Source organism: Pogoniulus pusillus, chromosome 2 (genome assembly GCF_015220805.1).
Source record: "Pogoniulus pusillus isolate bPogPus1 chromosome 2, bPogPus1.pri, whole genome shotgun sequence".
In the NCBI taxonomy this organism is placed as follows: Eukaryota; Metazoa; Chordata; class Aves; order Piciformes; family Lybiidae; genus Pogoniulus; species Pogoniulus pusillus.
Window position 1 is genome coordinate 47,979,040 of NC_087265.1, and position 16,511 is coordinate 47,995,550.

The following is a 16,511-nucleotide window of genomic DNA, read 5'->3' on the forward strand; positions in this document are numbered from 1 at the left end:
AACGTCTGGGGTAAGGTAGAGGGGTGGGAGAAGGTGGAAGGGTGGTTAGGAGCCCCTCCTGGGGACTCAGGTTTCTGGGGGGGGCTGTTGTGTTTCTGTATTACCTTTAAACTTGTACATTTCTGTATGTACTGTAAATATCTGCTTGCCTATTGTGCTAAGCTGTAAATATCAGCTTCATTCAATTTCCAGAGCCAGCTAAGTCTGGTCTGGGTGTTATACAAAGTGTAGGGGGGTGGGTAACACCCAAACCATCACACCTTCCCGTCCTTCCTATTCTCTCAGCTTTATAAGCTGATGATGTCTGTAATGTGGAGTATTCCTGGGATCAGCTGTCCTGTCTATGTTCCCTCCCAACATTTTGTGCACCCCTAACCTGCTTGCTGGTGGGTGGTTGTGGGAAGCAGAAATGGCCTTGGCTGTGCAAGCACATTTCAGCAACAACTGAAACATCCCTGTGTTATCAACACTGTTTCCAGAACGAGTCTAAAACATAGCCCCATACCAGCTGCTGTGGAGCTGATTAACTCAGTCCCAGCCAAAACCAGAACTCCCTTCTCTACTGGACTTCATCAGAAGCTCATTGTTTTATTTCAAGTTTGGGAGCATCTTTTCCTCCATCTTTATTTATGGATGATGACATTAATGACTAAAAAAGTAAAACCTACAAGTAGTATCTTTGGGGTCCACTTCAGTAAAGAACCCACAACTTTCCTCACTGCTAAATTTCAGCTTCCACTGACAGAATGGCATTGCTTTCCCTCAACTATCACCATTACTGATGTATGTGGACTGACATTACTTAGAGGATTAACTGTGTTTTGAAACTTCCAAGGTTGCTTAAATTCCAAAATAAAGATGAAAGAAGTATTAGACCTTTGAAAAACCTTTTCTAATTACTCCCAAGTTCCTAGTGGAATTGGTGAGAGTTGTTGAGAATTTTCAATATGGATTTGTAGCACTCTCATAAATCTGCCATGGATGTGTGTATATGACAATCCTGGAGGAATACTGAAGGTAATATTCTGTTATTCAAGCTGCATTTGAGCTTTTGAAAGTGGATTTTTTCTTTTCAGTTTCTAGAGTAGTGCTGCAGCTCTCATTTCTGGGAAAAGATAAGAAGTGGTTTCTGTTACTACTTTCAGAGCTTTTCTATGAAATTTCTGTGAGGTTTTCCAAATGTAGCCTGAGGACTCTTCTGCTGCTGCTGCTGCTTGTACTGCTGGCTGTGCTTTCTGGAGCTGTAATGGCACTGGCACTCTTTAATGCAAAGCTAGAGAGGAGTCCTGAGTTAGAGTAGGATAGTTTAGTTTGCAGTCATGTCCTCCCTCCTTGTGAAGAGTGCTTCCTGGTAGCTAACAGGAGTTTTGCCAGCTGCAAGTTGTGCCCATTACTTGTCCTTTCATTGCACACATCTGCAAATACTAGCCCTGTCTCTCTTCACCAGGTTGGAAAAGACCTTTGAGATCATCAAGTTCATCACACCTTCTGATTAACTGAACCATGGCACTAAGTGCCTCATCCAGCCTCCTTTTAAACACCTCCAGGGATGGTGGTGACTCTACTGCCTCCACGGGCAGCCCATTCCAATGGCTGATCACTCTTTCTGTTTTTGTCCCCCATGAAGAACTTAGACCCACCCCAAGGCTTTTTTATGTGAGACTAAACAAACTCAGTTCAGGAGGAGCTGAGGTGCTCTGTGTAGCACACAGCTCAGAGTTGCAGAGGATCTCAAAGAGAAAGCAGCATGCATCATTGGAAAGGGACTCCAAGAAAAGCTGGGGACTGAGTTGTTCTCTATGATTTTTTTCCTCAATTTTAGCCTTGTCTGCAGTTTCTGTTAAGGTGAGAATAATTATGGTTAGCACTGAAAGAAAGGGTGCAGAGCTGTGGGTGAAATAGGTGTGGAAAGAGACTGCCACAGGAAACTAAGGGATGCAAAATAAGGTTCTTCTCTGAGATATTTCTGGTCTGGGAAAGTGCTCAGCCAAGGGTTGGTTGTATTGTAAAGAGAGCATTCCTCTTGGTTCTGTGATGAAACAGTGGAAAAGAAGTCCAGATTCCTTGAGTCTGAAACTTTCAGTCTTACAAATAACTCTTGTGAGACCTATGGTAGGACAGGTGTCTTTATTCAAAGCAAGTCCTGTTCTTCAAGGTGCTATACTAAGCAAAGTATGGTCTTCCTATATTGAAAAGGAGTAGACAAAAGAGGCAGTTGCTACCTTACTGCTTGGTAATTTGTGCTCTTCTACATTCATTTGTGCCTGCCTGTAGATATGCAGAGTTTGTCCCCACTGGATGGGACTAGCTGTGTGGTGATGAATGCTGCCTCAGGTCAGTGGCAGAGTTACCACTGTGGAACTCCACTTCCATATATTTGCAAGAAGTCACTAAATGAAGTTTCAAGCCTCCCAGGTAGGACAGCTTATGGTTTTTGTTTGTGTGTGTGTATGGCAATATGAATGTAATGCTCACTTATGGAGTCCTTTTTTTTTCTCCCCCCCCTTCTTAGGCATCTCTGCCAAAACACTTTCACAACAGCTTTGATTTTTTTAGTAGAGCAGAAGCAATCTCTCTGTCTTCAGTGTCAAGATGATGCATCACAAACAGCTTTAATTTTTTTGCAGCTTTCTCATTCACACATAAAGCATTTCTCAGCACAGTCCTGCCCTTTTCATCACGTTTTTCTCCATGGCTTGTGCCTTCTTTTCATGTGTAACTGTAAGTCTGGAACTGGCAGTTGCCCCTTGAACTTTCCTGTCTCTGCTTTAAGCCCATTTCTCTCCTTCTTGGTGTGTATCGACATAAAATGTGACCTACTTATGGCTTAGATTGAACTCTGTTGAATTTGACCTGTTGAAATTGTCCCATGAGAGCCCCACAGGCATAAGCCCTGGAAATCAGGGTGCAAGAGTTGGTGCCTTGCCCAGTGTGTAATCTTTACTGGATCCACAACAGCTCTTACAAGATATCTCATCTCTCCACACACATACACAGTCCTTCAGGTTTTGCAGTGTCCAGCTGTGACACAAAGCTGCTTCCAGGCTCTTGGCTTTTTACCTACACCTGGATGTCCTGCTCTTCCCCCACGTGTGCTGTATTCTTTGGCCTGAGTTTCCAGGGCTTAAGCCTGTGGGGCTCTCATGGGACAATTTTTGCTGGAGGGATGAAGAATAAAAGGGATGAAGCAGTGTTGTGGAGGTGGTGTCATAAAGTGTCTCTGGCTAAGGCACGTTCTCTCCAGCTCCCTCCAGGCAAAGTGCATGCTTTTGAGGTGAACAAAAGAGACTAAGCAGTTTGAATTTAGACTGCCTCCATTTTTTTAAGTGATCCCTTGAAAACTAGTTGTCAGTTAACTATCCTTAATCTGTTCTCTGGCTTCTCAGCAGGGTATCTGGAGTTGTTACCAGTCTTTGGTCAGTGTTGTATTAAACACTGAATTTCTTGGAGTGTTTTGTAGCATGTTTTGAACCAGAAAGGATATTCATAGATGCCTTTTTTGGCATACATTAAACCACATTGAGTTCTTGAGTATCTCCATTTTCAGAAGGAAAAGGTATTTAAAACTAAGCACTTGTTTCCCTGGGAGCTGTTCAGGGATGGTCCCATGTGTGGCTTTACAAAAGTGTAAAGCTCTGCTAGAAGAAAACAAGCAACTTTATTTTAAGCTGCTGTCCTGCAATGAAATAACTTTGTTTGCCTCTGACTGCTTTTGAAATCTTGCTTACAATTACTTCTGAAACTTTCAGTTAGTAGCAGGCAGAACCTACTTAGTGTGATGCCTCCCAGCTTTTTACTTCCTCTAATTTCTTTCTCCATGACCCCAAAATGTTACATATCTCCACAGTGCTTCTCTTTCAAACCTGTTTGCTTAAACTGTGGCCCTTACTTAAATCATGGAGCCCTTGAATAGATGTGATTACATACTGATAATAGAATCATAGAACCAACCAGGTTGGAAGAGATCTCCAAGATCATCCAGGCCAACTTAGCACCCAGCCCTGGCCAATCAACCAAACCATGGCACTAAGTGCCTCATCCAGGCTTTGCTTCAACACCTCCAGGGACTGTGACTCCACCACCTCCCTGGGCAGCCCATTCCAATGCCAATCACTCTCTCTGCCAACAACTTCCTAACAACATCCAGTCTAGACCTTCCCTGCCACAGCTTGACACTGTGTCCCCTTGTTCTGTTGGTAGTTGCCTGGCAGAAGAGGCCACCCCCCACCTGGCTACAGCCTCCCTTCAGGTAGTTGCAGACAGCAATCAGGTCTGCTCTGAGCCTTCTCTAGGCTAAACAGGCCCAGCTCCCTCAGCCTCTCCTCATAGAGTTTGTGTTCCAGGCCCCTCACCAGCTTTGTCACCCTTCTCTGGACACCTTCCAGCACCTCAATATCTCTCTTGAATTGAGGAGCCCAGAACTGGACACAGCACTCAAGGTGTGTCCTGAGCAGTGCTGAGTACAGGGGCAGAAGAACCTCCCTTGTCCTACTGGCCACACTGCTCCTGATCCAGCCCAGAATGCCATTGGCTCTCTTGGCCACCTGGGCACACTGCTGCCTCCTCTTCAGCTACTATCTACCAGTACCCCCAGGTCCCTTTCCTCCTGGCTGCTCTCCAGCCACTCAGTCCCCAGCCTGTAGTGCTGCTTGGGGTTGTTGTGGCCAAAGTGCAGAACCCTGCATTTTGGCTGTTTTCAAGGTGCTACCAGGTTCAAAGTGTGTATGAAATGCCACCTTGGTGTACAAGCTGGTGTAAAACAAAAGACTCTAATTCTGTTTTTCTTCACTGTTAGAGTTTTGGAGACACTTGGATACTGGCTGTGATTCGGGCTGGCTTCCTCACCATGGCTTTTGCTACATGCTGTTGAACAGCCAAGCATCTTGGAGTACAGCAGATGAGCTGTGCAAAGCAAATAGGAGTAACCTCATCAGCATCCATTCGCTAGCAGATGTAGAACTGGTTGTTACAAAGCTTCATAATGGTGAGTTGAGATACTTGTACGGGACAGGTACCGAGTGCTGCACACAGTAAGTTACAGACTGCTTTCTGTGTCCTAGTGTGTGATTATCATAACCTCTAGCTTTTAAATGAAGGTGCTAACACTGAGGTTGTACCCAGGCTAATGCTGAGTGTTGCTCTTGGGATCACAGGATGTTTTGGGTTGGAAGGCACCCAAGGAAATCATCCAGTCCAACCCTCCTGCCAGAGCAGGACCACACAATCTAGCTCAGGTCACACAGGAGCACATCCAGACAGGCCTTGAAAGTCTCCAGGGAAGAAGACTCCACAACCTCTCTGGGCAGCCTGTGCCTGTGCTCTGGGATCCTTACAGTAAAGAAGTTCCCCCTTGTGTTGAGCTGGAACCTCCTGTGCTGCAGCTTACACCCATTGCCCCTTGTCCTATCCCAGGGAGCAGTGAGCAGAGCCTGTCCCCTGCTCCTGACCAGCCCCCAGATGTTTGTAAACATTGATTAAATCCCCCTTCAGACTTCTCTTCTCCAGACTAAACAGACCCAGGTCCCTCAACCTCTCCTCATAAGCCAGTCCCTCCAGTCCCCTTGTCATCCTCGTAGCCCTCCGCTGGATCCTCTCCAGCAGATCCCTTCAAGTGAGGAGCCCAAAACAGAAGGCAATATTCAAGATGAGTTCTCAGCAGGGCAGAGTAGAGGGGAAAGAGAACCTCTCTTGATCTGCTGCACACACTCTTCTTAATACACCCCAAGATCCCATTGGCCTCCTTGGCCACAAGGCCACGTTTCTTTCCCATGGCTAACTTGTTCTCCACCAGCACTCCCAGGTCTCTCTCCACAGGGCTGCTGTCCAGCAGTCACCTCCCAGCCTGTACTGGTGCAGTTTATTATTCCTTCCTAGGTGCAGAACTCTGCACTTGTCCTTGTTGAACCTCATTTGGCTCCTCTGTGCTCAGCTCTCCAGTCAGTCCAGGTTCCACTGGGTGGCTGTGCAACCATCAGCTGTATAAGCCAAGCCTCCCAGTTTGGTGTCATCAGCAAACTTGCTGAGGAGGCTCTGTTCCCTCATCAATCTCATTGATGAAGATATTGAACAGGGCTGGACCCAGCACTGATCCTTGGTCCAGGCCCTTTGTGTTAGCCCTGTTTTGGTTTGATCTTGTTTATTTGTTTGTTACTTACTTGCTATGGTAACCTACTTGTAGTTGCAATATTTTGACTACTGAATCACTGAACTCATAAGAGTACAGGCAATGCTTATGTTTTTTGTCTGCACTGTAATAATTACGTTTGCTTGAGATTTGTCCTTGTGTGTTCCTCTTTTCTGGAGGTTTTTTTCCTCCTATTTGTTACTTTCTCTGTGCAACTTACTCATATCGTGTATATAAGTTAAGAAACAAAATGACAGGAATACACTGTACTTGTTTCAAATGTCCTTTCTTACTGTAAGGAAAAAAAGTCTGTGCACTGTAGTGCTAAGAATCTAATTTTGCTGATTTCACTGAAATTGCATTTTAAAACTACAGCATTGTCTTAATGTTTAATTGCAGATGCTAAAGAAGAAGTATGGATGGGTCTCAGGAACGAGGATGTACCAACCTTGTTCAAATGGTCGGATCACTCAGCTGTGGATTTCACTTACTGGGATCAGAATGAGCCAAAAGTTCCTTTTAACAGCACTCCAAACTGTGTGTCATATTCAGGCGAGGTAGGAATGCAGTGCTGGGTTTTGAGGGGGTTTTTCCATCATGGTAGAGGCAACATTGACATGTGTGAAAGTCAAGGAGAGGAGTAAAGCAGATCATTTGTTTCTGGAATAATCCTTAAAATACAGATGTTATTTTTTCTGCCAGCAAACTTCTTAACATTATTTAACTGACCAAAGAAACTGGTCACAGCTTTGGCTGCCACAGCTGTTGGCCAGTCAGTTGTCCTTGTCTTCATTTTGGGTTATGTGTTTTGCTAGGAAGGATGAGGGCTGAACTGTTGAAAGGAACCAAACTCTGATTTCCCATTGGAATGGGCTGCCCGGGGAGGTGGTGGAGGCACCATCCCTGGAGGTGTTCAAGGGAAGACTGGCTGAGGCACTTAGTGCCATGGTCTAGATGACTGGCTAGGGCTGGGGGATAGGTTGGCCTGGATGATCTTGGAGGTCTCTTCCAACCAATTCTATGATTCTATGTTCAGTCATCTCCAGGACCGATTTGGCTTGCCCTGTCTGAGGGTGAGGCATGGGATACCACGGTAAAAGAAGAGAGGACAGACATTGGGACAGTGTATTTCATAAGGTTGGGTGGGTGAGAGGGATCACAAAAGCAAGCAGAAATAGAAGTAGGCTGTGTCCCATCTCCCAGATTAAGTCAAAAACTGGGCCAAGCGTCTGCCTGGTGATCTGTCAGTGGACCTCGTGCTCAACGCCTAAGCTGCCTTCTCCCACCTCTGCAGTAAGCTGAGCACTTGCACTCCCTGCACCCGTTTCCTTTGTGATCTGAGAGCTGGCACCAGAACCTCAGCATTTGTCAGCTTTCTCTCTCCTTTCCAAACATGCACTTAGGCATATAACCCAGGGCATCCTGGCCCTGGTGTGTTCGCCTGAGGCATTCTGGCTTGCTTTCTCCTGCTAATTCAGCTCCTGCACTAAGGAAATGGAAAGATTTTTGAAACTGAAATACTCTTTTTTTTCTCTTTTGCCTTCTCACAGTTGGGACAGTGGAAAGTCAAATCCTGTGAAGAGGAATTGAAGTATGTGTGCAAGAAGAAAGGAGAGATTTTGAATGAAACCAAATCGGATAAAAGTTGCTCATTGGAAGAGGTAATAGAAATTTCTCCTGCTTTCACATGGGCCAGAAACCTGAATAAAACCACTTATTTCCTCTGTGTCCCATTTCCATTTTGCCCATGCAATAAAATCTGTGGAACATTTTATCTGGAAAGGACATTTCTGTAGCCTGAGCCAAATTTCAGATTCTCCTAAGCAGGTTCTGGATGTTTTGTAGTTTTGTTTCCTTGCTTTGGTTTTGCATTTTGTTTGTTTCGGTTTGGCTTTTTGTTTGCTTTGGGTTTTTGGTTTGGGTTACAGCATAAATGAGGCTTAAAAAGATGTCTTTTCTGTTGTGAACAATCTTGGGATGGCATTGGCTAGCTGCTTCTGAATTCTGTGATTGAGTTTGATGTGGCATATTGCCTGAAACAGGAAGCATGTTTACCTCTTGCCTTTGTTTCTGCACAACCTTGGGGTCTCTTCAGAAGCTGACAGCCTGGTCAGTGACAGCTTTCTGTGCTGTTTGCACCTTAGTGGCATTGGTAGGCTAGCAAAGAGCTAACACATGAATGTTGTTGAATTTGCAGTGCAAATATAGAGGAAAAGATTTGAGTAAGAGAGGCATTTTGTAAGTTCATACATTTCCAGTTCCAAGTCTTATTTTCAGAAGTGAAAAAACAGTGGTAATGCCCTCTCATTATTCCTCTCTTTGAATCCTGCCACTGGTGGAACAGTGTGAAAACTCCTATTGTTCTGAATGAGACTAAGCTGTCACCCTTGTGTTTCTCTCCCTGAATGCACATAAGCAGTCAGAAGACTCTGTGCAGTCCAGCTAAAACAGCAGTGGTTTTTATTCCTGTGCTTGCTTTATTTCTTGGAACTGTGGGTCTGGACCTTGCATGTGATGAATTTCACTTTCCTGTATATGATGTGCCAGCTTATGGGCAGCAACCAGTGTTAGCAATGATTTACTTTCTGTCATAGATAACAGCTAAATGAGGTTGTTACAGCCAAACGTCTTTTTCATTCTCTAACCAGGGATGGGAGAGACATGGAAACTACTGCTACAAGGTTTACAAAACAGAAGTTTCATTTGGAGCACAGTGCAATCTTACAGTGATGAACAGGTAAAGCACACCTCTATGGGCATTTTCCAGAACAGTCTTGAAGATACAGCAGAGAAGAAAACCTCTGTATGCTGATTAGTGATTTGTGATGCAGATCAAGAGATGGAATTGCTTTTGCAGAGAACTAGGAGGCTGTGGCCAGGTGGGGGTCAGGCTCTTCTGGCAGGCAAGCAGCAACAGAAGAAGGGGGCACAGTCTCAAGTTGTGTGAGGGGAGGTCTAAGCTGGATGTTAGTAGGAGGTTTTTCACAGAGAGAGTGATTGGCATTGGAATGGGCTGCCCAGGGAGGTGGTGGAGTCACTGCCTCTGGAGGTGTTGAAGAAAAGCCTGGCTGGGGCACTTAGTGCCATGGTCTGGTTGATTGGGCAGGGCTAGGTGCTAGGTTGGACTGGATGATCTTGAAGGTCTCTTTCAACCTGATTGATTCTGTGACATTCTGTGGTCTGGTTGATTGGCTAGGTCTGGATGCTAGGTTGGGCTGGATGATCTTGGAGGTCTCTTCCAGCCTGGTTGATTCTATGATTCTCTGGTTTTTGTAGTGTGACAATGGTAAACCTACAATGTAAACCCTTGGAAATACCTGAAGTCCCAGCCTGTAAACCCTGTGCTGCATATCCAGCTGCCTGGCCAGCCACTTGATCTTACTTCATCTAATAATATGCTTGGTTTTCAAATTGTCTCTAGAGTTTCAGTTATCTATCAAATACTGACTCAAATTCATCTGTGAATTTTCAGATTTGAGCAAGAATTTATCAACAGTCTAATTAGAAAACACACAAAAGTTGAAGAAAAATACTTCTGGACTGGTTTGCAGGATATTAGCCAATCAGGAATATATTCCTGGGGTTTAGTGGATGGAGAGAAAACTGAAGCTGTGACCTACACTAACTGGAATTCTTTGCAACCAGGTAAACTTGACAGTAAGACAAATTGTATTAAGCAAGCACTGGAGTGCCATGTTGCAGAGCATCAAGCACAAAACAAAGTCATATGTCAGGAATCTGTGGATGGTTTTCAAAACCAGCCAATAACTTTAATTTGTCTTTGGTGACTTTAAATCCTAGAGTTTTCAGGAGGATGTGTGGCCATGCCCAGTGGAAGGTCTCTTGGAAAGTGGGAAACTAAGGACTGTAAAACCACTAAAGCATTTTCTGTCTGCAAAAAATACATTGGACTGCCTAAGGAGCCAGAAGTGCTCCCAAAGCCAACTGATCCCTGTCCTCCTGGGTGGCACAACGGATCTGGCCTCGCCTGCTACAAGGTAAAATCTTTGTCCTGTTAGATGCCAGTTACTCATTACTGTCTTGCAGCAAGTGTGTGAATAGATAGTTTGTGGCTTACAGCTGCTCTGGAGGGTTTCTCAAAGGTGTTTTACACTAGGAGGAAGAATTCATATTGACTGTCTCCAGATGTTCTCATGCATCCTCCACTACTGACTCCTGAAAGACACAGTATGCCTCTGCCTGCCTCAGCTTTGCACATCAGGGCTGAGCTGGATGACAGCATTTACCCAGTGCTGCGTTCTTGAGAGCTGACAGAAGTGCTGTGCCTGTATCATAGCCTCCCTGCCATTATCTGGCATGCAGAGACACCTGAACAGGGGAAGAAAACGTCTGCGTCACTCTGCTTTGTCCTCTTCCTTTCTGTACTCTGAAAATGTAAATAAGAGAGGTAGTATTTTCTCTGCTTTGAATATGGCTATCATACTTGCCCAAAAAAAATCAACCTCACTTGTACTTTACTGGTTTTGAAGTAAAAAGTAAGCAGCCATACTGTTAGCTGCAATAGCTCAAACAAGTTTCTGTTTAGAAGTGCAGGTTTTCCCCCTCCTGTTGACAATCAAATCAAGTTAAAGCTGAGGCGACTCCTTGGCTTGCTTATTCATTACCTCTGGAGTCAGTATCTGCAATGAGACATGCCTTGTAAACAGCTCATATAGCAAAGTGGGGAAACCCAGCTTGAGTAACAAGGCTGTGGGCAGGCAGCCCAAAGGGATGGGTCTATCTGATGTGCAGCGTAGCTGTCCCATAGCTGATAAGATGTGACAGCTGGTCCTGGCAGCTCCTCCAAAATTCTTGTTGACCAAGTGCTGTCTCTGTGTGTGTGTGTGTTCAGAGCCATCCAGCTGATGGCAACTGACTTGGATTGAAGTCAAGGGGATCAAGTGGACATGTTAGCTGAGGTGTGTGAGTCAACTATGCAACTCCTGATAGGTAGAGACAGCAGAGGGTGCACCAAAGCGCTCTCTTCTGCGGCACCCAGAGTCTTGGTTTCAGTGAACTTTGGCCTCTGCAGTTCACCATAAACTTGAAAGAAGAACATCTCTTAAAACCTATGAATTGGCTTGCAACTTTGGAATGAGTTGAGTGTTGTTTTCCACAGCCTTTCTGGTAAAGAGAAACAAGAAAACTGCCATATGGAATATGCTGCATTTCAAATCAATGCTGTCAGCTAAACTTCAGAGTCTGTTGTCAAACAGTCTGGGAAAAGAAATGGCTAAGAAGTGCTCTCCCTATGGAAACACCACTTACTCTTTCCTTCCAAGGGTGGCCATATTTGAGCATTTCAGGAGTGGCTGAAAAATGCTGTCACTTGTGTCGTGTTTGTACCCTGATGTTTGGCTGTTTGTGAAGTTCTTCCACAGTGAACGAGTGCTGCGAACCAGGACTTGGGAAGAGGCTGAAAGGTTCTGTGAAGCACTCGGAGGTCATCTGCCCAGTTTTAGTCACTCAGAAGAAATCAAGGCACTTCATTCTATCCTGAGAAAAATCATCAGGTAACAAACCAGCCACGCACTGGAAGTTTTGTTTCGGCTGCATTCTGCGGTAGATCGCAAATGCTGCTGCTGCTGACCCCGAATGGCAAGTATGAGACAGCACTTGGTGGCTGTTTCCCACAGTAAAAACAGCTAGATGTGGCATTTGAACTGCTGGTCATGTCACTGCCTTCCTGGAAAATGTCAAGGGAGTACAGCTTGGGCAAATGTTTTGCATTACTAGAGGGAGTGCAGGAAGAGAGTGATTTGCTTGAGCATCTTTCCGGTATTTGCATAGAGGTTTGTGTTGTTACAGAGTTTTCTTCTTGATGTTGATTTGGTTTTTCACAACTAGACAGTAGTTGTTGCTGTTGAAAAATGCATAGATTCAGGGAATGGTTTAGATTGGAAGGGAGCTTAAAGGTCATCTAGTTGCAGCCTCCCTGCCGTGGGGAAAGACACTTTCCACTAGACTGGGTCACACAAGGCCTCATCCAACCTGACCCTGAACACCTCCAAGGGGGGGATATTCATGACTTCCTTGGGCAACCTGTTCCAGTGTCTCACCACCCTCACTGTAAATAATTTCTTCCTAATATCCAGTCTGAATCTACCCTCTTCAAGCTTAAAACCACTCCCTCTTGTCCTGTCACTGCAAGCCCTTGCAAGTTCCTTTCCCAACCTTCTTGTAGGCCCATTTCAGGTAATGGAAGGCTGCTCCTTGGTTGCCCTGGAGCCTCCAGGCTGAACAGCCCCAACTCCCAGCCTGTCCCCATAGAGGAGGTGCTCCAGCCCTCTGATCATCTTTGTGGCCTTCCTATGGACCTGCTGGCAGCAGTTCCATGTCCCTCTTATGCTGGTTACACCAGAGCTGGATGCAGTACTCCAGGTGGGGTCTCACGAGAGCAGAGTAGAGAGGAAGAATCACCTCTTATGCTGCTGGTCACACTTCTCTTGATACAGCCCAGCACAGGCTTTGTCTTCAGGGCTGTAAGCTCTTTACCTTAGAATCATAGAATCAGCCAGGTTGGAAGAGATCTCCAAGATCCTCCAGTCCAACCTAGCACCCAGCCCTATCCAGTCAACCAGACCATGGCACTAAGTGCCTCATCCAGGCTTTTCTTTAACACCTCCAGGGACGGTGCCTCCACCACCTCCCTGGGCAGCCCATTCCAATGCCAATCACTCTCTCTGTGAAGAACTTCCTCCTAACATCCAGCCTAGACCTCCCCTCACACAACTTGAGACTGTGTCCCCTTGTTCTATTGCTGGTTGCCTGGGAGAAGAGGCCACCCCCCACCTGGTTACAATGTCCCTTCAGGTAGTTGTAGAGAGCAATGAGGTCACCCCTGAGCCTCCTCCTCTGCTGGCTGCACACCCCCAACTCCTTCAGCCTCTCCTCATAGGCTTTGTGCTCCAGGCCCCTCACCAGCTTTGTCGCCCTTCTCTGGGCACCTTCCAGCACCTCAACATCTCTCTTGAATTCAGGAGCCCAGAACTGGACACAGCACTCAAGGTGTGTCCTGAGCAGTGCTGAGTACAGGGGCAGAATAACCTCCCTTGTCCTACTGGCCACATTGTTCCTGATGCAGGCCAGGATGCCATTGGCTCTCTTGGCCACCCTGGGCACACTGCTGCCTCCTCTTCAGTCTACTATCTATCAGTACCCCCAGGTCCCCTTCCTCCTGGCTGCTTTCCAGCCACTCAGTCCCCAGCCTGTACTGCTGCTTGGGGTTGTTGTGGCCAAAGTGCAGAACCCTGCACTTGACCTTGTTCAATCTCATCCCATTGGCTTCTGCCCACCCATCCAGCCTGGCCAGGTCCCTCTGGTGCATTTATACATTGTAATGTCAGTTTTTCAGATAGGTCTCATCTTTATTCATGAAATGCTTCCTGACTGAACTGGCTGCTATCTTTTACAAACATGAATGATGTGGTGTCCAGCAATCTGGTTGGCACAGCTCCCATTTGGCATAGCTGCAATAACACTAGATGGGCATTAGATGGGTGCGTTGAGTTTTTTGGTATCAACAAATTAAATGCTACATAATTTATGAGTCTAAGGCTCTATTTTTAATCAAAGGAGCTGTTACTGCAAAGCTTTATTAGGCATTGGTGTGGTGTTAGATCCTTGTGTAATGTGAGGGTTTTTTTTGATTGGCAGCCTGTGTTTGGAGTACTTTTGCCAGCTTAAACTCCAAATGCTGACAGTTACATGATCTAAATCTTTTTCCTCCCTGAACTACATCGAGTTTATTTCAGAAGCTGCCAATGTACAACATTGTGATTGAATTTTGAAATCTGATGACTGAAGAGGTGCTTCTTGAAAATCCAGAGCCATTTTTAGATGTGTTACAAGTAATGAAAATGACTCAATATTTATGTTAATAAGACAAAACCAAACCTGCCTGCTCTATATGTAGTTGATTTGTCTTGTCAAAAAGCCACTTACGATTCCTTTGCTAAAGTGACTAAAGGCTCTGAAATAGAATCATAGAATCAGAATCCTAGAATCAGTCAGGGCTGGAAGGCACCACAAGGATCCTCTAAGTGTAACCCCCCTGCCATGGCCAGGGACACCTTAACCTAGAGCAGGCTGCACACAGCCTCAGCCAGCCTGGCCTCAAACACCTCCAGCCATGGGGCCTCAACCACCTCCCTGAGTAACCCATTCCAGCCTCTCACCACTCTCATGCTCAATAATTTCCTCTTCACCTCCAGCCTCACTCTCCCCACCTCCAGCTTTGCTCCATTCCCCCCAGTCCTGTCACTCCTTGAGGGCCTAAAAAGTCCCTGCCCAGCTTTTTTGTAGGCCCCCTTCAGATCCTGGAAGGCCACCAGAAGGTCCCCTGGGAGCCTCCTCTGCTCCAGCCTGCACGGCCCCAACTCTTTCAGTCTGTGCTCACAGCAGAGCTACTGCAGCCCTCTGATCACCCCTTGTGGCCCTTCTCTGGACACACTCCAGCATCTCCACATCCTTCTTGTAATAGGGGCTCCAGAAGTGGATGCAGTACTCCAGGTGGGGTCTCAGCAGAGAAACTAGTGCACAAATTATTTTTAGCTATTGATCATCTTCTACTATTTTTCAGTTAGAAATTTTGGGTTAGTGTACCTAATGTACAATGAAACATGACTAGGGGAGTAACTGATTTTATTTTCCTACAAGTACCTGGGATCAGTTTTCAGTTTGCAGACCTCTGACTTACTAATTATAGTTAATGGACATTTTTTGTTAGGGGTTTAAAGGTGGAGATTTTTTTCTCTCTTTACAGCCTGCTCTAGGGTAGGGTGTCCCTTTCTGTGGCAGGGGGGTTGGAACTGGCTGATGCCTGTGGTCTCTTCCAGCCCTGACTGATTCTGTGATTCTGTGAAAGTCAGCTGACACATGATGCTGCTGCAGTTCCTGTATTTCAGAAGACTTAAACTGAACCTGGAAGGGGAAGTCATAGAATCAGTCAGGGTTGGAATGGACCACAAAGATCAGCCAGTTCCAGCCCTGCTGACATGGGCAGGGACACCCTACCCTAGAGCAGGCTGGCCAGAGCCCCATCCAGTCTGGCCTTAAACACCTCCAGCCATGGGGTCTCAACCACCTCCCTGGGCAACCCATTCCAGCCTCTCACCACTCTCATGCTGAGCAGCTTCCTCCTCAGGTCCAGCCTGAACCTACCCATCTCCAGCTTTGCTTCATCCCCTCAAGTCCTGTCACTCCCTGAAAAGTCCTTCCCCAGTTTTTTTTGTCCTGGTACTTCAGTATTCCTCTACCAGAACTTAACTAAGGGGCAGTATAAGCCCAGTATGTAAATAAGGGTTAGTATAAACTGACTTTGCAGTCAGTGTTGATGTGACTGCATGTGTCAGATGTAACCCACACCACAATGTTTTCATCAGGGTTAACCCTTTCTCAAGCACTGCAGAACTTCTTGAACAGAAATATGACATTCAGTATTGCCCTAAGCCTTCTAAATACCCTTGGTTTGTTTAGATAACAAAATGAAGTGTCTAAGTTATGCTTTTAAATCACTTCTAAGGAGTGGAGAGTTCTGGAAACCAAAAGTCAAGAGTAGCTTGTCTGAAAATAAGCTTCTTTGAGACAGGAAAGAAGAAACTAAGGGAATTAGTTCACCAATAAGCTTCTTTGAGAAAGGAAAGAAGAAACTAAGGGAATTAGTTCACCAAGGACAAGTAGTTTAGATAACTGGGAGAAATCATCCTGGTGGTCCTTTCCAACCATAGTGATTCATACCAATTAGATGTTGTGCTGAGGGATTTGGTTTAGTCAAGGACTTGTCAGTGTGAAACTAATGATTGGACTCAATGAGCTTGAAGGTCTTTTCCAATCTAAGAAACTCTGTGATCCTAAGATAACCTCAGATGCGATTCACTGCTGAAGTGTGCTGGCATGCAGTTTCTGTGTTCCATCCCCTTAGTGCAAACACTGACCTAAGCTATTCATCCAGTGCACTTATTTCAGCTTGGGGAATGAGCCACACCTTGGCTTCTTTGGTTTGGGGTTTTTTTTTGCCTGTGCACAGTTGTCTGGTGACTCATTGAGAACTGTTTATTTTTAAATGCTAGCAAAAGTCAGCTTGGTTCACCAGGAAAAGGGCAGCTTGCCCAGTCCATTCTGTTCTTTACTCAGATTCCACCTTAGAGGCAAATGAGAGCTAGAATTGCTCCAGCCAAGTTGGGTGGCTGCCATAGGAAAATAAGATTTGCCTGCCAGCCTTCCCCTGCCTATAAGAAACAGGAGATAACCTCTTTTCACTTCTAAGAACACGACACAGACAGAATAGATCTGGTACTGTTGCTTCCATTCTCTTGAGGTTGTTGTTGTGAGCTTTCTGCAGCTTAGAGCTGGCAGCAGTTTGGGACATGAGGAGAGTAACAGCTTG

The 16,511-nt window shown here is 45.7% G+C and overlaps 1 protein-coding gene across 2 annotated transcripts in view; it reads left to right on the top strand.

The window, feature by feature from the left end:
• The window catches only part of LY75 (lymphocyte antigen 75), an 80,051-nt gene that overhangs the window by 19,563 nt on the left and 43,977 nt on the right, over positions 1-16,511 (top strand). For both annotated transcript variants that reach the window (XM_064164264.1, XM_064164257.1), the window contains 8 exons: positions 2,275-2,415; positions 4,796-4,984; positions 6,524-6,681; positions 7,675-7,785; positions 8,773-8,861; positions 9,597-9,769; positions 9,926-10,122; positions 11,495-11,637. In XM_064164264.1, the coding sequence (XP_064020334.1) occupies positions 2,275-2,415; positions 4,796-4,984; positions 6,524-6,681; positions 7,675-7,785; positions 8,773-8,861; positions 9,597-9,769; positions 9,926-10,122; positions 11,495-11,637 (1,201 nt within the window). The remainder of the gene's footprint in view (positions 1-2,274; positions 2,416-4,795; positions 4,985-6,523; positions 6,682-7,674; positions 7,786-8,772; positions 8,862-9,596; positions 9,770-9,925; positions 10,123-11,494; positions 11,638-16,511) is intronic.